The sequence below is a fragment of the Scyliorhinus canicula genome, chromosome 4 (genome assembly GCF_902713615.1).
Source record: "Scyliorhinus canicula chromosome 4, sScyCan1.1, whole genome shotgun sequence".
Lineage (NCBI taxonomy): Eukaryota > Metazoa > Chordata > Chondrichthyes > Carcharhiniformes > Scyliorhinidae > Scyliorhinus > Scyliorhinus canicula.
The window spans coordinates 46,947,573-46,975,436 of NC_052149.1; the positions used below are offsets into that span (position 1 = coordinate 46,947,573).

General features: G+C 43.7%; 1 protein-coding gene across 2 annotated transcripts in view; it reads right to left on the minus strand.

The window, feature by feature from the left end:
• The window catches only part of gpbp1l1 (GC-rich promoter binding protein 1-like 1), a 110,283-nt gene that overhangs the window by 5,619 nt on the left and 76,800 nt on the right, over positions 1 to 27,864 (minus strand). For both annotated transcript variants that reach the window (XM_038794176.1, XM_038794177.1), the window contains exons 8-11: positions 24,397 to 24,537; positions 17,479 to 17,634; positions 14,078 to 14,193; positions 10,574 to 10,673 (exon numbers count right to left, since the gene is read on the minus strand). In XM_038794176.1, the coding sequence (XP_038650104.1) occupies positions 10,574 to 10,673; positions 14,078 to 14,193; positions 17,479 to 17,634; positions 24,397 to 24,537 (513 nt within the window). The remainder of the gene's footprint in view (positions 1 to 10,573; positions 10,674 to 14,077; positions 14,194 to 17,478; positions 17,635 to 24,396; positions 24,538 to 27,864) is intronic.

A 27,864-nucleotide genomic window follows, 5' to 3' on the forward strand; every position in this document is an offset into this window, starting at 1 on the left:
GCTCTACCAGATGTCCAACTCACTGTTGGAGTCCTTCAGTTAACATGACATTTAAAAGATTTTCGCCAGATTTCAACTGAATATATTTTCTTTAAAATTAACAAAAAAATCTAAAGAAAATCTGCTGGGACACAGAACCACATCCACAATCTACCCACCCTATAATTAACTTGTTGATCCTATTTTTCTATTGTTTGTCTCCCAAGCAACTTCTGGGAAAACAAAGGTAGGTTTAAGGGAATTAGACTTGTATTGGTAAACATCAGAAGGTATAGCTTCAAGTGTGCTAAATTTATTGTTTGTGTGGAAGGGTAAAATCTATAGATTCATGATAGACAAAGGTGTTGGAAAGTGTGGTAGTTGGTTAAGTTACAACTGCATTTCTATTGTGCTTAGAGAGGGCTATCATGTGAAGAATAAGAGGTATGTGGGTTTGCTTAGTAACCGTTGCCTTGTACAGTGAAGAAGGTTTCAGTTTTAGCTTAGCTAATTTGACTACAGTTAGAGGTACGTAGTGAAAGAGAAGGCAGCTAACACAGTTGGTTGAGAAGGATAGAGGGAACATCATTCTCACCTTTGCCAGAAGAAGTCATACTATGGAGTAATAAATGCAAAAGATCTGAAGAGCAGCCAGTTAAGGAAACTAGATAAATGAAGATAAGTTTCCAAGATGTTGGAGGTAAAAACTACTAGAACAGAGAACTGTTCAGTAAAAGCAGACAGAGCTAAGAAGACCAAGATGCCAGAAAGATATCTGAAGTGATTTTCAAGTTTGTGAGATTTTACTACAGCCTGTGGAACACGAGTTGAAATAACTATGGAAATTGGTGGCTGGATCGGAGTTTGTGTAAAAGCAGTTAGGACAAAGGAAAGATTAAACGGAGGTGGTGTAAAATCCTGGGCTGGTTTCACTGTTAAAAGTGGAGCACAGCTTGGGTTAAACAACTCATTTGTAAAACCTGGACTGGATTTCGGAATGAAAACTGCTACGGGAAAGCTTTCTTATGAGAGGGTTTAAGCGTGCTTTTGGGAGTGGAATTTGGAAACACTCATGTGATCATCACGTGGGAGAATTCGGAGGAGAAATCCACTGACGCCAACTTTGGTTCAGAGTGCAAATGAACACTGCAAAGGAGGAAAATTATGGGCGGTCTGGCACTGCTGAATCTACAATATTACCACCGGGGGGGGGGGGGGGGGGGGGGGGGGGGGGGGTGGGGGGGGGGGGGGGGAAGAGAGAGTGAGGGGATGGGAGGAGTCTTCCTGCATGGAAACTACACTTCGGGTCCTCGCCACGCAGAGCTCCCATCCCCCCCCCGACGAAATACACATCCTGCCCAGTGATGGTAGCCACACTAAAGACATGGAACCAGATGAGGCAACAGTTCGGTCTAACCGAGATGTTCCCCCATCTGCGGAAACCACATTCCCACCAGCCATGCTAGACATCACCGATTTTTAAAAATGGACGGGGGGGGGGGGGGAGATGATGATAAGTCAGGGACTTTTACATAGGGGACAGAGTAGCAACACTGAGAAAACGGACGAAAGACCTGGAACTACCAACAGGACAGGAACCCGGGCACCTCCAAATCAAACACTTTCTCTGCAAGGAGACGATAGGGTACCCCATGGCCCCAAGAGACACTTATGAGAGGAACTGATTAAGCACGGACAGTAAGGAAGGGGGGGGGTTGAAACTGTGGGAACATCTATACAATTCTGGACAGGGCTAGACTACCATTGGACGAAGCCAGAAAAAAATAGAGGACGGACTGGGATGGAAGTGGTTTGGGGACTCTGGAGCGAAGCACTGAGCAGGGCCAACTCAACCTCCTCCTGCGCAAGCTCAGTCTCATGCAGTTTAAAGTAATGCAGGGAGCACACCTAACATGAACAGATTCTTCCCGGAGGTGGCGGATAAAGGTGAACAGAGCCAGGGAGGGCCAGCCAACCACGACCATAAATTCTGGGCTTTCCTCAGCCTTCTTCAAAGCAATGTCCGAGGTTGTGGGGTTGAGGGTGGAGATGTCCCGAGAATGGCAGTCTTCAGGTTATCAGAACAGCCAGAGCTACACATGGGGAAGGGGGCCGACACCCTGGCTTTTGCCTCCATAAATGCACAGCGGAAAATCCTGCTCGGCTGATGATCAGCAGCACCACCTGCAAACTATCTCGACCTGGAGAAATCAAGTACACCGAGGGACAGAAGAGGGCTTCCACAAAGCATGGAGGCCATTCGTCGGCCTGTTCCAAGATTTGTTTGAGGCCAACAGTGACTAGGGAAGAGGGGGAGTTCAGACAAGAACACACACTATGAGTAGGTACAAAGGGGGAAGGGGATTGTTATAACCTGCCTGCTTATCATTGGCTGGGGACTAATGACAATCCCACAATCCTGTGGGAGTATGAGCTTCCCCAATGAGGGGAGCGGAGCAATCATTAGCAGACTTCCTGCATACATAGAGCTAGCCAGTTTGGACCCAGCAGAGAGAGGGGGAGAGAGCGAGAAAGGAATGGGCTGCAAGGGAGGTATATCAAGAAATATGTATGTAAATAAGAAACTGTCCAAAATGTAAATATCGGATACAAAAGTATCACTGTAAAATTGAAAAGCGGCAATAGAATTTTTTTTTTAAACTTTGGTTCAGAATGGAATGCATTTATTTGCCCAGTTATCTTGTATGCTTAAAAGGGGCTGTGTGAATGAGATCATGGTTGATGAAGATGTACTTTGTGATCAGTGTTAATCCTAAACCCTGTGTGTAATTGTCAAGGGAGGGGTTGGTAGTAAAGGTGTATTGATTAACAGTCCAATTTTTAAAATGTTTGATAACTGTTTTTCATGGTTCTGTTCATCCACGTTTTATATTTTACAAAGTTACCGTCTTTGTTTTTGAAAATCATTTTATTGGCTATTCTCACAAAGTTACCGTCTTTTGAGCCAGGGTTCAATTCTTGGATCTTCCTATCCATTTATATCAATTGTGATCATAACAACCTCGTCACATACTCATTTCCTGAAAGCCAGGTGCTTTACCATTTGATTGAAGGTCAGCTGCAGTACCCCTGTGCATGCAGGCTGCTTGGATCACTGTAACGTCTGGTACAGAAGAGCATTGTGCAATCCCTCAGTGAAACTTAGTTCTTAAGGAGACCGTCACCTCAACACAAAATGTCGGCTTTTTCCACCAAGAGCATATGAGCCATTACACAAGGTTGTAGCAGAATCAGTGGTAAAATATTCATATGAACGTGGTTTAATGTTTGAAAACAGGAAACAAAAAACCATGGGAAAGGGTGGTAAAATGGTCGATGGACTGAATGGCCTTTATCAGAATGCTAAGTTCTATAAATCTGAAGGCAGAAAATACATCAGTGGGTGCAGAATCATTGGACATCAAATAGTCAGCAATGATTACTGCAGAAAATGTTGACATGTTAAGAAATCGTCATTGATGGAACCAGCGCCCGCTTTGGCGCTTGGAGGTGGGGAAGCTGGCAGACGAGGAGGTGGGCGGGCGGGTCAGAGAATGTATCGAGAGATATCTGGAGGCCAACGACAATGGGGAGGTCCGAGTGGGGACGGTCTGGGAGGCGCTGAAGGCGGTGGTTCGGGGGGAGTTGATCTCGATTCGAGCGTACCGGGAGAGAAGGGAGCGGAGAGAGAGGGAGATTGGTGGGGGAGATGGTGAGGGTGGCCAGGAGATATGCGGAGGCCCCGGAGGAGGGATTGTTGCGGGAGCGGCACAGCCTTCAGGCTGAGTTTGACTTGTTGACCACCAGAAAGGCGGAAGCTCAGTGGAGGAAGGCACAGGGTGCAGTGTATGAATATGGGGAGAAGGCGAGCAGGATGCTGGCACACCAGCTCCGTAAGCGGGATGCAGCTAGGGAGATTGGTGAAGTTAAGGATCGGGGAGGAAATGTGGTGGGAAGGGGGGTAGACATTAATGGGGTCTTCAGGGACTTCTACGAGAAACTGTATCGGTCCGAACCCCCGGGGGGGGGGGGGGGCGGGCGCTTTTTGGATCGGCTGAGATTCCCGAGGGTGGAGGAGGGACAGGTGGAGGGGCTGGGGGGCGTCAGATGAGCTGGAGGAGCTGGTTAAAAGGGATAGGGAATATGCAGTCAAGGAAGGCGCCGGATGGGTTCCCGGTTGAATTTTACAAGATGTATGCAGACCTGTTGGGCCCCCTGTTGGTTTGGACCTTTAACGAGGCGAGGGAGGGGGGGGGCTTAGCCCCCGACGATTTCTCGGGTGCTGATCTCCCTGATTCTTAAGCGGGACAAGGATCCTCAGCAGTGTGGGTCGTACAGGCCGATCTCACTCTTGAATGTGGACGCCAAGCTGTTGGCAAAGATCTTAGCCACGGGGATAGAGGACTGTGTGCCGCAGGTTATCCACGAGGATCAAACGGGGTTTGTGAGGGGGAGGCAGCTGAAGACTAACATACGGAGGCTCTTGAATGTTATAATGATGCCGGCGGTAGAAGGGGAGGCGGAGATAGTGGTGGCACTGGACGCGGAGAAGGCCTTTGATAGGGTTGAGTGGGGGTACTTGTTGGAGGTGCTGGAAAGGGTTGGGTTTGGGGAGGGGTTTGTCAGTTGGGCGAGGCTGTTATATGAGGCCCCGATGGCGAGCGTGGCCATGAATAGGAGGAGGTAGGAGTATTTTCGGTTACACCGAGGGACGGGGCAGGGGTGTCCCTTGTCCCCCCTACTTTTTGCGCTGGCAATTGAACCCCTGGCTATGGTGCTGAGGGAGTCGAGGAACTGGAGGGGGCTGGCGCGGGGTGGGAAGGAGCACAGAGTGTCGCTCTATGCGGATGACCTATTGTTGTGGTGGACCCGGTGGGGGGAATGCCGGAGGTGATGAGGATTCACCGGGAATTTGGGGACTTTTCGGGGTACAAGCTCAACTTTGGGAAGAGCGAGCTGTTTGTGGTAAACCTGGGGACCAGGAGGGGGGATTGGTAGGCTCCCATTGAAAAGGGCGGAGAGAAGCTTTAGGTACTTGGGGTGCAGGTGGCTAGGAGGCCCTGCATAAGCTTAAACTTACAAGGCTGGTGGAGCAAATGGAGGAGGAGTTTAAGAGGTGGGACATGTTGCCGCTCTCTCTGGTGGGTAGGGTGCAGTCAGTCAAGATGACGGTGCTTCCGAGATTTCTGTTCCTGTTTCAGTGCCTCCCCATCCTTATCCCGAAGGCCTATTTCAGATGGGTTAACAGGAGCATTACGGGGTTTGTGTGGGCACATGGGACCCTGAGGGTGAGGAGGGTGTTCTTGGAGTGGGGCAGGGATAGGGGGGGCTGGCGCTGCCCAACCTCTGTGGGTACTATTGGGCTGCCAATGCAGCGATGGTGCGTAAGTGGGTGATGGAGGGGGCAGCATGGAAGAGGATGGAGATGGCGTCCTGTGTGGGCACGAGCCTGGAGGCGCTGGTGACGGCGCCGCTGCCGTTCCCTCCAACGAGGTATACCACGAGCCCGGTGGCGGTGGCTACCCTCAAAATTTGGGGGCAATGGAGGCGGCACGGGAGGGGTGGGGGGGGGAGAAAGAGGAAAGAGGTGGGGGCCTCGATGGGATCCCCGATACGGGGGAACCACTGGTTTGTTCCGGGGAGAATTGATGGCAGGTTCCCGAGTTGGCACAGGGCAGGTATCAGGAGGTTGGGGGACCCGTTAATAGATGGGAAATTTGCGAGCCTGGGTGAGCCTGGGGGGGGGGGGGAGAACTGCAGTAAAGGGGTTCTATTCCTCCCATCACCCTTTACATTTTCTGTCCTTTTGTTGTTGATATTACGCAAAAATTTGAATAAAAATTGTTTTTAAAAAAAATTGTCATTGATATGAACAGTTACCGGGGTTTAAAAAAATCTAAACACTAATCAACTGCAGTAAACAAAGGTACCATGTACTAAAAACAAGTTATTTCATGTTCAGGGAAAGACTTATCTTAAAGTCTTACATTGTAAAAATAATATTTTAAGAACAGATAATTATTTCAATAGCAAAAAGTAACTGCCACTGATACGTACAAAGGGTTATAAGTGTGGTATCATACGGGTAGGCAAGGCCAAAGCATCTGTGGACAGAAACATTGGCTGGGATTCTCCGACCCTGCGCCAGGTCGGAGAAGTCCCGGGGCGAGGCATGAATCTCGCCCCGGCGCTGGCCTCCCCATTCTCCGGTGCTGTTTTTTGGGCAGCGGCGGGATTCCCGCCACACCGGGGATGGGGGAGGGGGAGCATTGACAGCGGCCCCTCCGGCAATTCTCCAGGACCCAATGGACCGAGTGGTCGTCAAGTTTTTCCCAGTCCCGCCGGCATGAATTACTCACCTCCCACATGGCGGGACCTGGCAGTAAGTGTGCAGGGGCCGTCCTGGGGGGACGGACGGTGGCCTGGCCCGCGATTGGAGTCTACCGATCTGCGGGCGGGCTGGTTCCGTGGGGTCTTCTTTCCTCCACGCCGGGCCCCTGTAGAGCTCCACCATGTTGCTTGGGGGGGAGGGGGGGGGGGGGGGGTCAGAGTGGAGAAGGGAACCTCCGCGCACGCACAGAAATACGCTGGCCGGTGTGCACATGTGCGCGATCACGCCGGCCCTTCGACGCCGGCTAGAGCTGCGCGGACAACTCTGGCAGCAACCTAGCCCCCTAGAACGGTACAAATTCCTCACGGGAGCTGTTGACGCCAGAGTAGTTGGGGCCGGTTTTCCCGCCGGCGTGGGGACACAGCCCCATTTTTAGAGAATCCCGCCCATAGAGTACATTAATCATCAAATGGATTATTACTCCAGAACAGGATTCAGTTATATTAATTTAAGCAAATGAAAATAAAGTTTCAATTATGAATCTGGCCACATGGCATGGAGAGGAAATGTGATGTAATGGTTTGATCCTTAATTCCATTTGCCTTTACCAATTGAGGCATAGATTACAAAAGCAGGAAGATCACATTGGAGTTGCATAGAACTTTGCTGAGGCCACAGCTGTAGTATTGTGTGTAGTTCTGGTCACCACATTCTAGGAAGGAATTGATTGCATTGGAGGGGATGCAGAGGCAATTCACCAGGATGTTGCCAGAGATGGAACATTTAGGTTATGAAGAGAGGTTGGACAGGCTTGGGTTGTTTTCGCTGGTCAGAGAAGATTGAGGGGTGACCTGATTGAGGTGTACAATATTATAAGGGAAATGGACAGGGAGCAGCTGTTGAAAGGTCAGTTATGAGGGGGACACAAGTACAAGGTGAGGGGCAGAACGTGTAAGGGGGTTTGAGGAAAAGTTTTTTTTACTTAGAGGGTGGTGACGATGGAATGCACTGCCTGGGAGGGTGGTAGAGGTGGGTCGCCTCACATCGTTTAAAAAGAACCTGAATGTGCACAAGGCACATTATTACATTCAAGGATATGAGCCACATGCTGGCAAATGGGAACAGGTAGAGAGGGCAGGTGTTTTTCATGCGCCGGTGCAGACTCGATGGGCCACTTCTGCACTGTGTAATTCTGTGATCCAATCAATGAAATTAAGCTCATCATACTTGTAAACTCAGTCTTAAAATCTGTGCTCGAATGAAAACTCAGCCAAGGTTATTGAACAAATTTATCCGGCATAATTTGCAAGATCCTTCCGGTTTATTTTCTTTGTTCCCATTTTATTGTATTATTTTTGGTCTGTGGAGCTATATTTGGAATGTGCCTTTAAATGGAGGACTCGAGCTGAAGCAGCCTACTTGTCAGGGCATTGTGTTCTGAGGTGCCTACTGAATCTTAGGAACCAGTTTTGGAGGAGGTTGGTTCCATTGGTTGGCTGGCAACCTGTTGGTTGCCCAGGGGCAGTATTCTGCCTGACAACAGTCAGTGGTTGGTTCCTGTGTGATACTTTCCAAGAGAACTGACCAGCTGTGTTTAGACCTTGAAAGTGAAAGGGATAGGCAGTCTCTGTCTTGCTGAAGTAAAGAACTGCTTTATTATTCTAAAACCCATGAATGCCTGGCACATCTTTGCTGTAAATGTGAAATAATCCTGAATCAACAGAGAAAGTTGATTGGCGAACTCTTAAAAAGTCATTAACTGGAAGCCACCCTCCTGGAATTTATAGTGCAGGAGGCCATTCGGTGCATCGAGTATACACCAGCCCGTGAAAGAGCAGCTTACCCAAGCCCACACCTCCACATTTTCCCCGCAAACCAATAACCCCACCGAACCGTTATACACTAAGCGGCAATTTAGCGTGGCCAATCCACTTAACCTGCACATCTTTGAATTGTGGGAGGAAACCGGAGCACCCGGAGGAATCCCACACAGACACGGAGAGAAAGTGCAAACTCCACGCAGACAGTCACCCAAGGGTGGAATTGAACCCGGGTCTCTGGAGCTGTGAGGCAGCAGTGCGAACCACGTGCCGCCCTAGTGCAAAGATTCTTCATCCTTTTATTTTTTTATTGATATTCTCTTTCCTTTTCCACTAGCCTACCCCCTCTATATTGTTTGTGTGTGCATGTCGAGAGTGGGTGTTTAGAAAGGGGGAGGGGGTATTAGATTGTCAGTTATATTTTTTGGTCAGTTTAACTATAATACTGTACATAATAAAAGGTGTTAAAGTTAAAAACCTGGTGACTGCAGTTTATTGGGATCAGCCAAGGACCTTAGATACTTAAAATAACATGTAATCTGGGTCAAGTGGGGCTGAAATTGACCCGCATTAGCTCAGGGTGTCATGACAAATTTTGCACAATGCACTTCATATCCCACCTAGTCTCTGAAGAAAGTAAAGTTTGGAAAATCATTGGTCCTGTTTAAATTGTTTTAACTCATTAGAATCCCCACACTGCAGGAGACCATTCGTCCCACCCCATCTCCGCAACCATGTAACTCTACCTACCTTTGTACCTACTAAGGGACAATGTATCATGGCCAATCCACCTAACCTGCACATCTTCCAGAGCATCCAGAGGAAACCCACGGAGAGAATGCAATCTCCTTGTAATATGCATATCTGCATTTGAAATTTGTATCTGAGGTAAAATTGAAATTAAGGGTATTTTACATAATTTGAGCCCCAATGCAGAATGTATTCATTTTAACAATATATTTCGGCTTAAAATTAAAGTTAGTCTCATTAAAATTGCAAATTTTAGCTTGCACCTGACAACATCTGAATTTCTAACACTTGAATTTTTAGGACAGGGCCAAGGTTTTCTAGAAAAGGACAGATAATAGACTTCCTACAAGTCCAAGAAAATATGCATTTCCCGAAGGCAATCAGTTGTTTTCAGTTAATATAGTTCGACATTGAAACTAGAACCATTGCCCCACTTTTAATAGTTCTTATTCAAGATTGCTGTTTGCCAAAACAAAAAGCAAATATGTTCAATTCCAAGTACTAGTTCTATTCCTCCCATCACCCCTTACATTTTCTTTCAGCTGCAGAGCAGAACCAACTAAATCAGATGATAGAATTCTTACGTTACCAAACATATTCATTCTCGAGTTATGAGCATCACTAACATAACATTTATTGCCCATCTCTAATTGCCCTCGAGAATGTGGTGATGAACTACCTTCTTGGATCACTGCAGTCTATGTGGTGCAAATACACCCACAGTGCTATTAGAGGAGGAGTTCCAGGATTTTGACCCAGAAATGAAGAAGGAATAGTTCCAAGTCAGGATTGTGGGAGATTTGAAAGGGCATGCAGGAAGTGGTGTTCCCATGAGTTTGCTACCTTTAATCGTCTAGGTGGTAAAGGTCACAGGTTTGAAAGATGCTGTTGAAGACACCTTCACAAGTTGCTACAGTGCATCTTTCAGATGGTACACATCAGTGCTGGGGGCCGTTTTCGCTCAGTTGGATGGACAGCCGATTTGTGGTGCAGAACAAGGCCAACAGCGCAGGTTCAGCTCCCGTGCCGACTGAGCTTATCTATGAAGTTTCCATCTTCTCAACCTTGCCCCTTGCCTGGAGGTGTGCTGATCCTCAGGTTAAATCGCCACCAGCCAGCTGTCCCCCTCAAAGGGGAAAGCAGCCTCTGGTCACCTGGGACTATGGTGACTTCACATCTTACTGCCACTGTGTGCTAATCTTGTGGGCTCTTTTGTCTTGGATGCATTGAGCGTTCCACACAAATATTTCAGCACAGAATGCAGGCAGCGCTAAGGAATCGCTACATTGACATCACTGCCATCCTCTAGGTGTTGGTCCAGTACTATTCCAAAACAGTGATTTTTAATTTTTTTAAAAAATAGGAGTGGACCAATTAGCCCCAAGAGACTCTACCACAGTTCAATAAAATCATGGCTGATCTCGTGTGGCCTTAACTCCACTTTCCTGCCTGCCCCCATAACCCTCAGCTCCCTTGTTGACCAAAAATCTGTCCAAGTTAGCTTCAATATATTCAATGACCCAGCCTCCACTGCTCACTGTGGAAGAGAAAGAAACCTCAGGAGAAAAAAGTTTTTCCTCATCTTGTTGAGTGATGTTTGAAGTTAAATAGATGGCTTGGATAATATATTCAAACAAAATGTAAACCATTGCAATCTTACAGTTTGAAAAGAAAGGACAACTGACAGACATACCTGCTCAGTTTTAGCCTGGAACTCCCTGAGCTCATCTTCAGTCAGAGGCAAGAAGTTATCATTCTCCGAGGATTCCTGCCAACCCATTTCTTTCAACAATCTGTAGAAATGGACATGAATTCAAAGTTCGATCCTGATCCCACTAAAAATAAATAATTCAAACTGTACAAAAAACATCTTTACATTAGAGCTACTACTGGTCTTGTTTATAATAATTTATGAATGTGGTCCAGAGGTTCTAAAAAGCAACAAAACGGTGTCATTTCATGTTTAAAGGGACTTTTAAAATACCATGCTCCCATCTGAACAGTATCATTGAAAGATTTTAATAATCAGCTGTTGAATACTCAAATCATTCCCAGGCTCGGGCTGAATATACAACCAATGATTTTTCTAAACTTCGCTCCTGGCTAATATCTATTTCCAATGGGCAGGATGCACTGATGTAGAGTTGAATCCTTAAAGAGTATCTAATATTTTTTTTTACACTGACATCAGGGATCTACTAATTGTTCTCCAGCAGCAACCGGAAACCTCCAGGTCAGCAGCTAGGCATAAAGCTGAAATTTATTTTACTCATAGGGGAGCTTATCCTAGGAGTAAGGTAAGATTAGACAACCAGGTCAGCCCAGATTAAACACCATGCAGCCCCTTATACTTCAAGTAGGCAATGGAGTCCAAGAAAATTAGTTCCTATGCACTTTAGTGGCATTAGAGATTGGGATCTAAGCGTGTTAAGAATTTCCTCTTGCATACATACCACACTAACTTTGCATGAATCTGGATAATACCAAAAATTTCCACCCAATTTTAAATACATTTCATAGAAATAATGAACATAACGTTTGCTATTAGGGTAAAATTAAGGACCCACTCTGGTATGTAACAGAACAACATCCCAAAGCTCATCATTCCTGGTTTCTTCCAACTTCACATTTTAAGTGCAATGTGTTCCGCCAATTACTGTAAAAATTGATCTGAGAATCAGCTCTGCAAATTATTCAAAGATACAAGTCCAAATTAAAGTGCAACTGACTGGTGCCAAACACTTAATTATACAGTCCAGCTGAAACATCCTCAATGTTGGTCAAATGAAGATAGGCAGCATACCAGCACTTACAACCATTTCTAAAATGTATGTAATTATGAAGGGAGCAATAACAAAGACTGAAACAAACCAGGAAGAAAAATAATCCCTTGAAAGTTTTGCTATTACCCATGCAGCTATCTCATTGCTAATTTGTAGCAATTTTGTCTTGGTAAATTATTTGCTTTTACCGCTGGCATTTTTGGTAGTAATCAAGTGCTTCATTTTTTGGCTCAGGGAAAGGAAGACTGATGCAGGATACAGAAAATTTTAAAAATGTAGCAGAGATGCTTTAATGTGTTCTATGTCCAGGAGTAGACAACTATGTAATAGAAACATAAGGGAGACATACATATACAAATTGTAAATCTATACCAGCTAGCCTGTGTCAGTATCAAGAGCCTTCAGAAATCTAGTTTGCACACTGTGGGAGTCACTCCCTCAACTCCTCCATATTGCTTCATCCCTCATTCTTTAAAACCTACTTCACCCAATTTTTCTACTGTGACGTGCCTTGGAATGTTGTGATCTATTAAAGGTACAGTACAGTCTTAAATCCGGATGTCCAAAAGCTGAATTGTCCTAAAACCAGACAATTTTATCATGTGCCACACTTGGATTGAGTAAAATAAAAACTTACTTGGACAATTCAGCGAGATGATACATTGACAGTGTGCTCTGCTTGTCAGGTAAAGGGAGACAATAGTGTAGTGGTAGTATCACTGGACTAATAATCCAGAGAACATGAGCTAATGCTTTGGGCTCAAATCATAGAAATCCTAGAGTGCAGAAAGCGGCCATTTGGCCCATCAAGTTTAAACCGATCGCCTGAAAAGTGCACCCTACCAAGGCCACTCCTCCTCCCCACCTTCGATACCTTCAGGCATCCCCACAATCCGCAAATTTTGCCTTCTGGAGCAGTGCTCCAGATCCTCCACCTTCTCCTTCAGCCTCTTCTGGTCTCCCACATCACCCCACCTCAGCCACCAACTAGGCCAGCTGCTTCTCTGCTCCCCCGCCATCTCCTCCACTTTCTGGATCGCCCGGCCCTGGGACTCCAGCATCTACTCCACTCTCTCGATACCTGCCTTAACCGGCTCCACCACTTTGGTCAGGTCTTCCAAGGCCTCCTCCCTCTGCTGCCTGAATGTAGTATTCAGAAATGCCACCAACTGCTCCGTTGATCACTGGGCAGACATAATGGCCCCTTGCCTCCCATAATCTTTACCTGTGGCGCACCACAAAGACTCTCCTGCTCCAACAGCTCCTTTCTTCTCGTTCCATTCCTAGTTTGTGGATCCATCCACAAGCCACACCAGAGAAGTTACACCGTTTCCAGGTACTCTACACCTCCTTCCATCCAAAACATACCCTTCAGACAGGGAATGGACCGAAAAAATACCACCTTGAGCAGGAGCCACCAAATGTGCGACCGCTCATTCCATAGCCGCCACCAGACGTCCCCACACCTCGCCTTATCCCTGTAACACCACCTAACCGTTGGACTCTAAGGGACAAATTAGAATGGCCGATCCACCCAACATGCACATCTTCGGACTGTGGTAGGAAACAGGAACATCCGGAAGAAACCCATGCAGACACGGGGAGAATGTGCAGACTCCACACAGACAGTGACCCAAGACGGGAATCGAACCTGGGATCCTGACGCTGTGAAGCCACAGTGCTATCCACTTGTGCTACCGTGCTGCCATTCCTTATTATATCGCCATTCCTTCACTGGCGCTGGATCAAAATCACACAACCCCCTTCTTAACAGCACTGAGTGTACCTACACCACATGGATGGCAGTGGCTTAAGAGGGCAGCTTGCCACCACCTTCTCAAAGGCAGAAACATGATTCTCCTTTGCCGCTTGCACGCCAGTCTGTTCCTGTGCTAAGTGGCCTGTAACCCCCAGTTGACCTGACAAAATGAACTGCCCATGGCCTGAACTGAAATGCAGCAAGATCTAAACTCTAGCACGATCACTGTCCCAAGGTTGCTGGTTTTTGAGACACTGTACCTATACCATGCAAATCTATGCTACTACTACAGCAAATGTGTTCTATTAAACACCAGGTAGAGCACCAAACCAGTACAAATTGTTGATTGAAGAAACTTTAAAAAATGACATCAAAAACTGCTGGAAATGATATCTTTCTCCTGTCAACCATCTTTATGCTTTTTAAAAATAATGCTTATTTTGTGCCAATTAAGGTGAGTTTACAGACATTTTTCTTCTGTGAATTTATCCCACCAAGATTGTCCGAATTGATTTATACTTGGAGCTCCAACAATCAGTAGAGAGAGAAAAGATTTAATCCCATCAGTCTACTATGTTTGTCCAGACATCAAGTGAAAATAAATTAATCACAAATGTGATGCTAAATTGAAACTAAATTTAAAAAATAATTATACCTATGTTCTGCTTCAAGAGAACTGGAAAGATAATCTTTTTCCGGGCCACAGAGGGAGAGATGATGCTGATGACCATTTGATTTCCCATTTGTTTCTGGAATATTCTGTACACAATCCTGTTGAAAAGTAATTAAAATAAACAAATAAATGTTCAGACAGTCCAGGTAGAAAAAGTGGATAGCACAACTTGTGCAACAATGTTCTAAAAATGTGCTGTTTCAATCCCAACTCAGATTCCAGATGACTGAAGGATGAAAAACATGATTTTAAATGAGAACTGGCAAGCAGATAATGGGGGCAAGTCAGCAATTATCCAGACATCACACACAAAAGAGCCCCACAAATGAATCACACTGTAATGTGATTGTAAGTAATGATCCATACTTAAGTGAACCAGGGTTATTTCACAACATAATAGGAAAATATATTTTAATATGCTCTACTGTAGGCACATGTTTCAATTTGAAGCAGAACAACCTGTGGAACAAATCTCTGATGGACAGCTCTCAAAGGAGCGGTGTTGCTGCATTCTTTGCCGCAAAATCAACGACCACAGCTTCAGTATCATCTTTTAAAAAAAAAAAATTTAGATTACCCAATTATATTTTCCAATTAAGGGGCAATTTAGTGTGGCCAATCCACCTACCCTGCACATTTTTGGGTTGTGGAGGTGAAACCCACGCAGACACGGGGAGAATGTGCAAACTCCACACGGACAGTGACCCAGAGCCGGGATCGAACCTGGGACCTCAGCGCCGTGAGGCAGCTATGCTAACCACTAGGCCACCGTGCTGCCCTCAGTTTCAGTATCATAATGCTGCAGCATGTCATTAGCAAAACTGACTTCACCAATGGCACTAACAAGATCCTCAAAAATAGATGACTTTTGAGCAAGTTATGGCCCAGATTTTGCAACGAGGGCAAAAGTGGCACTAACAGCAATTTCTAGAATCTGCACCTGTGCAGAATGTAGAAATCCAGAAGCTGCTACGTGTTGTTCTATGTTTCTACAGAGGATGACTGTGATGGTATCACCACCCCCTACCAAACCCAGAATGTAATCCCCAGGCTATGAATTGAGTGAACCTCCACCTTTGCAGTTAGGCTTGCAGTTAAAAATAGTATTTAATGTTAGACTAACTTCACAATTATTACTATCCCTGAAAATCTCAAGTAAATTTTACCAATTATGCTCAAACAAAATACTGCACATTTTTAAAATTATATCTATTTTAGCTTCGATCACAAGTCATTTACTTCTCTATCTAAATTTAAGAAAGTGAAGGGATTCAGTGTTTTCAACTATAATACAAAAGCAAACTACTATAGATGCTGGAAATCTGAAAGAAAATCAGAAACTGCTAGAAATACTCAGAAGGTCAGGCAGCAACTGTGGAGCGAACAGGAGTTAACATTTCAGGTCAATGAATCTTCAGTACTTTTATCTTCCTGGTTTTCTGCCTGTAAGAATATTTTTAATGTAATTGGCTGCTTATCCTGCTTGTTGCTGGACACATGGTGATCGATCCCCTTGACTTGATGCAGGATTTAAAATGCATTTAGAAAAGGGGAAATCCAGGCTATTGTAATTGCTAGGTCTTTGTGCGCAGCTTTCTTCTTGATCAACGACAAGACCATACCTTCACTGCTGACCACAAAATCTAGCTCAGTGAAAAATGGTAATTTTTTTAAATAATCCAAAATGGTGGATGGGTGATAAGAGTTCTTAATTAGAAATCAATTTGCACAGCTGTCAAATGTTTTAACAGTTGCTGTCAAATAGATATCATAAAATGGTTATGATGTTGGGATTAGGTTCCATAACAAAAGATGAAAATGTGGGATTACCACTATCAAATCCCTCCTCATTGAGATACTGTGAACATTCATAATCAATAAGCTACACTTGTATAACAATTAAGCAGACTAGATAAACCCATGTAAAATTGATTACTCTTTTTGTACATATTCTCAAAAATGCATTATGAATTGCAGAATGGGTTTTATTCCTCTGGTTGAGGAAGCAATTATAATTTGATGTAGAAGTTCACAATCCATTGAACGGCTTCAGCTAACAGTGTGAATAGTTCTGATGTCACCAGGGACGGATGTTTTAGGGCAGAAGTTAAGTATTTGGTCAATGGTTCATCAGCAATTGTTTGTTTCTTTACCAAACACAGAAATGTACAAAAAAGAGGAGGAAAAAAACTTTCCATTCATGCTGTGTGATAAATGGTTCACCTTGGACTCCTCAAAAGTTTCTCCAACATCTATATAGCTCAAGTAAGGAATGTAATGAAATATTCACTATTTTCCTGGTCGGGTGCAACCACAATGCTGAAGCAACTCAACAGCATCCAAGACAGAGCTGTTCATTCAACTGGTGTCCTGCCACTGGATTAATTATCCACATATGCAGTATATACAATCTAAACAATACACCACAGCAACACAACTCAACTGTACTGCAACTACAAGATTATTACCACCAAAATGATCAGCAATTTTTACAAATGCCATCTCGAAGTCATATAACATTTTAATTTGTATACACATTGTGGTGTTTTCATCATCTGGATCATTACACTGAAATCCCCCAAGATTATCTGCTGTCGTTACTGGCAGACACACACAAATGAAGCAGAAATAATGTGACGATGTCATGGTCATATTTGTAATTTTTCAGGGAAGTACTATGGCGCAGTGGTTAGCACTCCTGCCTCACGATGCCGAGGTCCTAGGTTCGATTCCGGCTCAGAGTCACTGTCTATGTGGAGTTTGCACATTCTCCCCGTGTTTGTGTGGGTATCGCCCCCACAACCCAAAGATGTACAGGGTAGGTTGATTGGCCATGTTAAATTGCCCCTTAATTGAAAAAAATGAATTGGGTGCTCTAAATTTATTTTAAAAAAATATTTGTAATTTTCATCCAATTTTCTATCAAGAATTCATCAGTATCTTTGCTTTTCCAAACAAGAAGCAGAGGAGTAAAATGAGGACACTGCTTGGTCAGGCAAAACACAAGAATAAATGAGGGGGGAAAAAAATGCACAAACTTTCAGGTGACTTGGAAACATTATCTGCTGTAAACTGAATTTGACTTGCAGGCAGCAATCACCCTTTTCTGCGTTATTTCAAATTATCACTATATTTTCTAATCAGCGGCACATAGACATGGCAACAAGAAACATACTTTGCAAAAGTAAGTACTTTCACCTCCTTCCCATCATGCCAGTAATACAGGACAGCAGGATTCCGTCCGAAAAGGTCAACTGTCCCCACAATAGTTACCTGTACAATGTTACTAACTCCCAACAGGAAATAATTTAATTTGCTTTGTGTGATTCATTTGCAACCAAACCAACCATAAAGTTGAAAGGTAGATCAATTATTTCACTAACTTCCAATTTGTCGAAATCTCTGTGTTCTGATATTTCATCGTTTCGGTCATCTTTCAGTGCCTTCAGAAACTCACTCTTCTTGTCTGTCTTTACCCGAGTCAGTTTCATTAGACGACATGTGCTGATCTCTATTGGAGGAGTGGTACTTGAAGGAATCTGAAAAGAAAAATGGAAGTATGTTTCGGAATTACCAAACTTCAGTGATAGCATTCTCCAAAACTAAAAAATATGATTTGCCTCATTTTGTTACACTCCTTGAAATTGATAATGATGAGATTCATGAACCAGAATTGTACAAGGAATATATTTCAGATTTTTGCCAACTGTTCTAGTGCACGTTAACAGCAAATCAGCACCAGATTTCGGTGACAGATTCTGCAAAACGAACAGATAAAATATGTAAAGCTGCATCACTGACTATTTATGACATTAGTAGGGAGAAGGCTTTGGTTTCCAGAGTTAACGACCTTGGCTACAAAGTATGTTCAACTAATTTTGTGAATGCAAAGAAACAAATATCAGATTTCATTCTGGGCCTATGAAGATACCGTACAAGCTTTATAACCAGAATAGGTCACTTTTATTAATTAATGATTTATAAAGATTTCCCCGAATAAAAAGCAAACAAATTTGAGGACTTAGACAAGAATCATTTCTGCTCTGCCATTTTCTGTTGGGCATGACAGCTCTTCATTTTAATCTCAACTCCTACCTCTTGTCCAGAAATCTTAGTATCATCTGACTTTGTTAAGGGAAATAAAATTGATTTATTAAAAGAGATTAAAACTAAAGATGCCACTAGTTAAATGCTTATGTCGACAGTAAACTCAACTCTGGTGAACATTTATACCCTAGGGGCCCATATCAATAGGATGCTTTGCCTAATGAACTTTGCGTTCCTCATGGGCCTGAGTCAGTGGAAGAACAGTCACCAAGCCCGAACAGATGAAGTTAGCCTCTGGGAGACAAGGGAAAAGATAGATAGTGTTGTGCTTGGTGGATCCTGTACCTGGAACAAAGACACCTGGTCAATGTAAATTTTCTGTGTATGTGATATATAGTGCATGATTCTAATGGAAATCTCCGAGTTAGCAGAGTGCTCCTTCTGATGTCTCTCCGAGATGGCGCTCTCCCTCCATGCTGGAAGAATAAAACAATCATAACCTGTACCCGAGTCAGCCTGTACTTGAATCTCCTGTGGTCAATTTGTAGCACTCCACCACAACACCTTTATATCAATTGATTTCTGGGGTGGTGTATTTCACATTTTCACAATTCATTTATGCAAATATGTTTTTTAAACTTACTGAAAGTACATATAGAGCAGGAAACAAAGTAGTTATAGGGGTGACGGCATTGGGGATGGAAGGAGATGCATTTTCAGGAAAGAAAAAGTGTCAATGTACAATTGCTTAGATGTGACGTTTCAGGCCAGAAAGAACGAGCAAGAAAAAGCATTCCAAGGTCAGAAAAGCAAAAAGAGTAATGGTCTAGACTACTAGGATGGAGTGAAACAATGCTTTGAAAGGCTTTGATGACAAACATTTTAAAGTTAAGACAGTGTGGCGCAAAAAAAAAAAAACACAACTTGGTAAAGGCAGAGATGATCTGAGAGATGTGTGGGACATGGAGCACTGGATTACCTCAAGTTCGTAAAGCCATTTTAGGTCATTGGGAAGGGCACAGGAGAAATTAATCACTAAAATGAAAACTATATCGAATAGGTTTGAGCAGCAGTGTAGAGGTAAGAACATAAGTAAATGAAGTGCCAGTTGTGGAAGAATACTATCTTCGCAACAGATAAAGTAGGAGTTAGTGTTGAATTAGTTTGGTCTGTGATAGCAAATAAGCGAGCAAGGAAAATAACCTGGCTGTCTACAATCCAAAGGATAATATTAAGCATTTTCAGGTGAGTTTGAGTTTTTTCATATGAGCAAGAAAACAAGTTCTCTACTTTGGTGATCAATGCTCTTCAATTCCAAGTTCAATGGACCATCCTATTTCCCATTTGCCAATTTTCTGAAAAATAACAGTCTCATCTTCAAAAGTCCCACACTGCTTCACCGCCAAGGAAATATAATCATTTCATAATGTAAGCAAATACAAGAACCCACTTGCACAGCAAGGTTCGAAATTATTAATTTATGGATGTGGGCATCGTTGGTTAGGCCAGCATTTATGGTCCATCCCTAGGTGCCCTTCAGAAGGTGGTGGTGAGTTGCCTTCTTGAACCTCTGCAGTCCTTGAGGTGCAGGCACACCCACTGTGCTATTAGGGAGGGAGTCCCAGGATTATGCCCCAATGACAGTGAAGAAACGGTGATATATTTCCAAGTCAGGGTGGTGAGTGACTTGGAGGAGAACCACCAGTTGGTGGAGTTCCCAGGTTATCTGCTGCTCTTGTCCTTCTAGATGGTAACAGTCTTGGGTTTGGAATGTACTGTCTAAGTAACCTTGGTGAGTTACTGGAGTGCATCTTGTTGATGGTACACATGGTTGCTACTGTTAGTCGGTGGAGGGTCTGAATGTTTGTGGAAGGATGAGCAACCAAGTAGGCTGCTTTGTCCTGGATGGTGTTGTTGGAACTGCATTCATCCAAGCAAGTGGAGAGTATTCCATTACACTCCTGGCGTGTGCCTTGTAGATGATGGACAGGCTTTTTGGGAGGGGGGGGGGGGGGCGCAGGAGGTGAGGCACTCTCCTTTGCCTGATCAGTTGAAGTAGCACATGAAGATTTTCCATGTCAAAACATATGTGCACAGCACAAGAGTCGCAAAATACAAGTCTGACCCTTCACTCAGTATCTGCTCCAAGCACTGGGAACAGTTTAGGATTCAGTTCTTCTGGCCACAAGGAGGCACCAGAGTGGAAGTTAAAAACAATAGAACCAGAGTCAAAAACAGTTCATACGGCTTGTACATTCTAGATGTAAATTTTGTGTCACATTGCTACAAACATGTCAGACCGTGGCAGATTTCTAGACTAGCAGAAGACATGTGATTTACTATATCTACATACCAAATCAGCTAAATAAATTAAATTTAAAATGTTTTAAAGATCCAATTCTTGTTTTCCCCCAATTAAGGGCAATTTAGTATGGCCAATCCACTTATTTGCACATCTTTTGGGCTATGGGGTGAGACCCATGCATGCAAGGGGAGAATGTGCAAACTCCACACGTCAGTGACCCAGGCCCGGGATCGAACCCAGGTCATTGGTGCAGTGAGGCAGCAGTGCTTACCACTGCACTACCCGCTAAATAAATAACTTTAACTGAGATAAATTAACTTAGTCAAAAATTGTGAGCATGTCACTCTTTTATAGAAGTAGTGCTTGCCCCAAGATGCTAGTTATTTTCATTAATACTGAAATATACTGTGGCTCTATGTTCTATAGTTCTCCAGACTCCTATTCAAGATCCATGCTTTTGCAGTTAGAATATCCAAAAGCATTTTGTTCAGACAAGATTTTTTATTTTTCAAACACATCGCTACTTGACTTTTATTTTACATAACTCATTAACATAGTGGAAAAGGGAATTCTGTGTATGTCATCTATATGCCTTTGGTAAGAATATGCACAGGTGGTTTGCAAATATCAAGAATGCATATAATTGAAGACCAACTTAACGGGTTGGTAGTTGTTTAGGAGATAGGGACAGAGTCAGGTTGATGGGTTAATCCTTCGATTGGTAAAACAGGACAATATTACCAAAGGATCAGTACTGATCTCAGTTTCTCGCTGTATATATTATTGATCAATAGAGAAAAGAGCATTGCATATCCAGGTCTTCACAAAACGACAATCAACTGTGTGGGTGCAAGCAAGGACTTTTTTCTGGGTCAGCATTTGTTGCCCTTCCCTAGTTGTCCATGAGAAGGTTGTGGTGAGCTGTCTTCTTGAACCACTGCAGGCCCTGAGGCATAGGTACACCCATAGTGCTTTTTAGGAGGGAGTTACAGGATTGACCTCACAACAGTGAAGAATATTTCCAAGTCAGGATGGTGAATGGCAACATCACTTTTGGAGGGGAACCTGCTCTCTTGTCCTTAAGAGATGGCAGTGGTCATAGGTTTGGAAGGTGTTACTTTTGGAGCCTCGGTAAGTTCCTGCAGTGCAGTATGTAGATGGTACACATAGCTGCCAGTTCATTGGTGGCAGAGGAGTAAATGCTGGTAAAAGGCATACCAATCAAATAGGCTGCTTTGCCCTGGATGGTGTTGAGCTTCTTGAGTGTTACTTGAGCTGCACTCATCCAGGCAAGAGAGAGTATTCCATCAGACTCCTGACTTGCAGATGGTGGACATGCTTTAGGGAGACAGGAGGAGAGTTAATTGCCACTGGATTCTGAGCCTCTGACCTGCTCTTGTAGCCACAATATGGCTAGTCTAGTTCAGTTCCTGTTCAACAATTGTAATGCCATTGAATCTCATGGGGCATTAGTCAAGTTCTCTCCTGTAAGAGATGTGTGTGGCGCGAAGGCAACTTGCCACTTGTTAGCCCAAGCCTAGATATTGTCTAAGTTGTGTTGCATTTGGACATGGACTGCTTCATTATTTGAGGGGTAACGAATGGTGCTGAACATTGTGCAATCATCCGCAAACATCTCCACTTCTGACCTTGTGATGGAAGGGAGGTCATTGATGAAGTAGCTGAAGATAGTTAGACCTAATACACCAATGCTTTAATAATCTTTATTGTCACAAGTAGGCATACATTAACACTGCAATGAAGTTACTGTGAAAATCCCCTGATTGCCACACTCGGACGCCTGTTCGGGTACAGAGGGAGAAATCAGAATGTCCAAATTACCTAACAGTACGTCTTTCAGGACTTGTGGGAGGAAATCGGAGCACCCGGAGGAAACTCTCGCAGACACGGGGAGAACGTGTAGACTCCACACAGACAGCGACCCACAGGAATTGAACCTGGGACCCCAGTGCTGCGAAACACTAGTGCCAACCACTGTGCTACCATGCCGTCCAGAGGAACTCCTTCAGTGCTGTCCTGGAGCTGAGATGATTGACCTCCAACCATTTTCCTTTGTACCAGGTATGACTCCAACCAGTAGAGTTATCCCCCTGATTCCCATTGACTCCAGTTTTTTTTTGCGCTCCTTGATGCCATACTCGGTTAAATGCTGCCTTGATGTCAAGGGCAGTCAGTCACACTCATCTCACCCATACAAAGGGATACAGATCGACTAAGTAAATGAGCAAAACATATAATTAGTGCTCCGTATGGGTAAGTATGAGCTTATCCACTTGGGATCCTAAGAAAAACAACTCAAAATTCTCTCTTAAAGATGACAAAAGTTGTGAAGGATCAATGAGATTTAAAGTTCTGTATACGTAATCAGAAGTACAAAAAGGTAATCAAAAAGGCGATTGGAATATTGTCTATACTCAGCAGATCTGGCAGCATGAGGTGAGGAGGGGCGAGTAGAGAAAGAGGCACGGCCAGCTGCCTACTTCCAGCACCTGTTTTCATTTCCAAATTCCAACATCAGCAGTATTTTGCTTTTATTTTACTGAGATTTTATCTGTATCTCAAGGTAGCCAGAATCCAATAACGACTAAGCAATATAGTGAGCATTGGTGAGACTGCATTTGGATGGTTGCACTCAGTTTTGGGCACCAACTCTGAATAAAATAATATTGCCCAGGGAAGGGGGAGAGCACAGATTCATGAAAATTATACCAGCACCTAAAAATATAAGTACATTGTAGCATAAATTTGGCTTGCGTCCCCTCGCGTTTATATATTTGAATGATGATCTAAGCACGGTATTGAAAATCGGCATGATAGATACAAATAATCTATTGTCTCTGGGATTTTAACCCCTCATGTGCAAGAACCAAGAAACCCAAATCTTCAAATTTGTGCAAGCTCATTTAGGGGCAAAAATCAGGAAACAAATCTTCACGCAAAAGATGATGGAAATCTGCAATTCATGACAATGTTGCAACAACTGAAATATTCACAGTTGATATATATTGCATCAAAAGAGATAGAACAGCAGCATTTAATTGAAATGCAGGCGAGATGGGTCATGATCCATTTGAATGGCAGAACAGGCACAAGGCCTTGAATGGCTCAACTCCTGTTGCTGTGTTCCCTGTAGGTGCTGGTTTAGCTCACCAGGCTAAATCGCTGGCTTTTAAAGCAGACCAACAGCACGGTTCGATTCCCGTACCAACCTCCCCGGACAGGCGCCGGAATGTGGCGACTAGGGGCTTTTCACAGTAACTTCATTGAAGTCTATTCGTGACAATAAGCGATTTTCATTTCATATGAGGCAGTGACAAAGAGAACAAAATGGAGTAGCATAACATCTTAAAACACAATGCCTTTTAGATAAACACTTCCTCTTCCATAATCTGCAATGAAAATAATACAAACACAAGTTCCACCAATTGACATTATAATAATCTTTATTGTCACAAGTAGGCTTACATTAACACTGCAATGAATTTACTGTGAAAATCCTATAGTCACCACACTATGGCGCCTGTTCGGGTATACATAGGGTGAATTCAGAATGTCCAATTCACCTAACAACATGTCTTTTGGGATTTGTGGGAGGAAACCGGAGCACCCGGTGGAAACCCACAGACACGGGGAGAACGTGCAGACTCCGCCCAGTGACCTAATCTGGGAATCGAACCAGGGTCCCTGCCGCTGTGAAGCAACAGTGCTCAATACTGTGCTACTGTTTCTCATGGAATTGTGCACCACAAACAAAAAAAGAGATACAGTTCTAGATCACTATTGAATATTGAAGTACTTTGGGATCTCAAACAGACTGACTGGCATTTCCAAAGTAACGTTCAGAGCAGATTTTAATTAAGTCGAAGGAAATAAATGGTAATAAAACACAATTCAATTTTAATTTATGTTCTATGTATTACGATCATACCTCTTTTGGAGAGATGTGACAACTACTGCTGAACTGTACTGAAGGTTTGATCATCGCAATGGGACTTGTAAATGCTGAATCTTGGCCAGAGTAAAATAAGCCAGGTTTGTTCTCCCTTCCAGTAGATTTCCATGGTCCTGGCTACATTTGAAAACATATGGGGAAAAAGAAAACTCACATTATTTATTCTCAGAGTTGAAGATTAATGAGAATCTTTCAGGATCTCAAAACGCATCAGAATCAGCAAGATCTTTAAGAACCACGAGTAAACTGATGGGCTACAAAAGTGTGTTAGCAGATCCACTTGGGTCTCAAGTGTATTTTGCACTTTATCCTTAAAATAGACACAGGCTAGTTTTTTTTTTAACATAATTGTGGGTGTGACCATCTAAAATGGCCACCCGCAAAGAATGGCGGTAATTGTGGTCAGGTTTTGGGACACAGACAAGACACTGCTTGTGTATTTGCAAACAACAGCTCAAACTCATGCAGGAACACACACCTGTTGAAGGCCACTCAAAGGTCCTCCTGGTACAATGAACTCCAGATAGAAACTAACAATAAGTGGCAGACTCGAGGGCGCCCGTTTGCCTTATTTTGGAAGGCATAAGTGCCTTGGACACTAACAGCCATGGTCAACTAGGACCCGCCCAGCCATCAAGGTACCCACCTCTAATTGGCCAGGATCGATTAGAGTGATCAAAACCCTATTGATCCATTGGATCCCCACCTGGAACCGCCGAAAAGGGCGCGAAAGATCAGAGGATAAGAACTGCACAACCAGCCTTCAGTCTCTTTTGGACTGACCCCTGACCACCCACCAACTGCAGCACAGCTAACAACATCAGCCAAGTTCAACGACCCGCGACATCAACTGACAGACGACCTAGCTGAGTGCCAGCCACAATACGCGAGGAAACAGAGAAGGCCTTATCTACGCTGCACCAAGCCGGTCATTTGGAAGTTAAGTCAAGGTCGTTCAAATCGATAGTCATAGTCTTAGAGTGTATGAGCCTGTGATTTCTTAAATATATACTAACCTTGTGTCTAATAAATAGATTGTGATTGAACTGAATACTTGTATGATCATTTGTCCAATACATGGGGTACACTCACACATTATTAAAAGAGACAGAAGTCAACATGGGTAATTCAATCTATACTACAGAAGAGATGCTCAAATCAGATTCTCCATAAAATATGTGGCATTCTAACTATGTCTATGGTTTAACTTTGCAGGCGAGGTGAAAATATGATGAAAATATTTATGCTCCTTCCTCGAGTTAAAGCCTAGAAAGTGCCCTTGATGCCATTAACATAAAAGATATGCTCCGGTTTCCTCCCACAAGTCCTGAAAGACGTGCTTGTTAGGTGAATTGGACATTCTGAATTCTCCCTCAGTGTACTCGAACAGCGCCGCAGTGTGGCGACTAGGGGATTTTCACAGTAACTTCATTGCAGTGTTAATGTAAGCCTACTTGTGAGACTAGTAAATATTATTATTATATGTTTAAACAGTCTTTGTCCAGTGTTTCAAGAAAAAAAAGTTTTCTTAAAAGAAAAAGAGCACAATACAGGCCAGATGATTTCCATACAACTCCACCAAGCATCGACACCCTAAGACAGGTATTGTCAAACTCGGGAGTACGACCCACGGGTAGGTCACAAGCGGGTGTCCGTGGCGGCACTCCTGATCGCACGAATCCGCACGCAACAGCCGGCTTTTAACTACGACGGCTGCAAGCGGCCTTCAAAATGGCCAGGAACATATTAAAAGAAATCTGGCCGCACTGCACATGCATGCCCGATCATCGGTGTGCATGCGCAACGCTTGCACACCGATGATCGGGTACGCATGCACAGTGCGTCCGCATTTTAAAAAATATATGGGCACAGCATTTTTTTTTTTTTTTTAAAAACAAGTTCGCGGGACCAAAGGGACCCAAAACCATTTCTTCCATTTTGTCAGCAACAAACAAGCTAAGAGAAAATGGTGGGTCGCGGTCAGCCAGCGTGGGCCGCGAAGGTCGGCAGGCGTGGGTCGTGAAGGTCGACCAGTTGGTAAAAATGGGACCCCGGAAAACAAGTTTGAAAAACACTGCCCCAAGACTATAAATGCTATTTTTGGCATCAAATGATATATACCTAGAAATTACAATAAAAGTAAATGAAACGAGAGTGGGTGGGCAGTGTGACAGTGCTGGTTTGGGTGACCTTCAGCTGCTGAGTGGCATGGGAAGTAAGATTAAATGTGGTGGGAAGTCTTTAAACTGCAGGGTTTAAAAAAAAAAACACGTCCCTTTTCACAGCCACTACTGCACAGAAATCTGCCCATTCGGCTACACCTACCATTACAAAAAAAAACAAGAATTTAATGGGGCTTCGCAGCTCTTCGCATTCAAGTCATTACCCCACAGCAGCAATTGCTGCCTTGGACCTCCATCCCCATAATATTGTCTCGCAACCCCACTGGAGGGTCTCAACCAACAATTTTGGAATCCCTGTTCTGGAGCCAAATAGCAAGCTATTTTAGACCTGGTAACGTGCATTGAGACAGGATTACTTAATAACCTCATAATGAAGGAGCTCAATGCAGCAATGATCATAACACAATTGAATTTCACATTCAGTTTGAGGGAGAGAAGAGTGGGTGTAAGGTTTGTGTTTTTAACTTAAATAAAGGCAATTGCCAGGGTATGAAGGAAGAGCTGGCTAAAGTGAACTGGGAAATTAGATTAAGGAGTAGGTCAGCAGTGGCAGACCTTTAAGGAGACATTTCAGTAATCTCAGTCAAGATATACTCCATTGAGAAAGAAAGACAATGAGGAAGCAGCATCTGTGGCTCACTAAAAAAGTTAAAAATAGTATCAAATTGAAAGAAAGAAAAGTGTATGATCCTGTGAAGGTTAGTGAAAGGGCAGGAGATTGGGTAGAATTTTTTTAAAAACAAAGAATTACTAAAAAAGGGAGAAATTAGAGTATGAGAGAAAGCTACTTAGAAATATAAAAACAGAGAGTCAGCGATTCGACAAAATTTAATAAGGAATTAAGTGCAATTTAAGTGAGTATTGGTCCTCCAGAATGACAGTCCGAGGAATTAATAATGAGAAATCAAGAAATGGTGGAAGCGCTGAGTGGATATCAAGGTTCTGTCTTCACTGCAGAAGACGCAAAATCATCTAAAAACTACTTGTAAAACAACAGGTGAAACGGAGAGAGCCAGGGAAAAAAGGTACTGAGAGAACTATTAGAACCAATGGTTAACAAGTCCCCTGGACCTTAAGAACAAGTGGCTGCAGAAATAGTGGATACATTCTGTGTAATCTTCCATAATTGCCTAGATTCTGAAAAGGTCCCACCAGATTTGAAAAAGGCAAACACAACTCATCTATTCAAGGGAGGGAGGGAGGCAGTAAAAGTAAGAAGAAACTACAGACCATTTTGCCTAACATCCGTCATGGGGAAAAC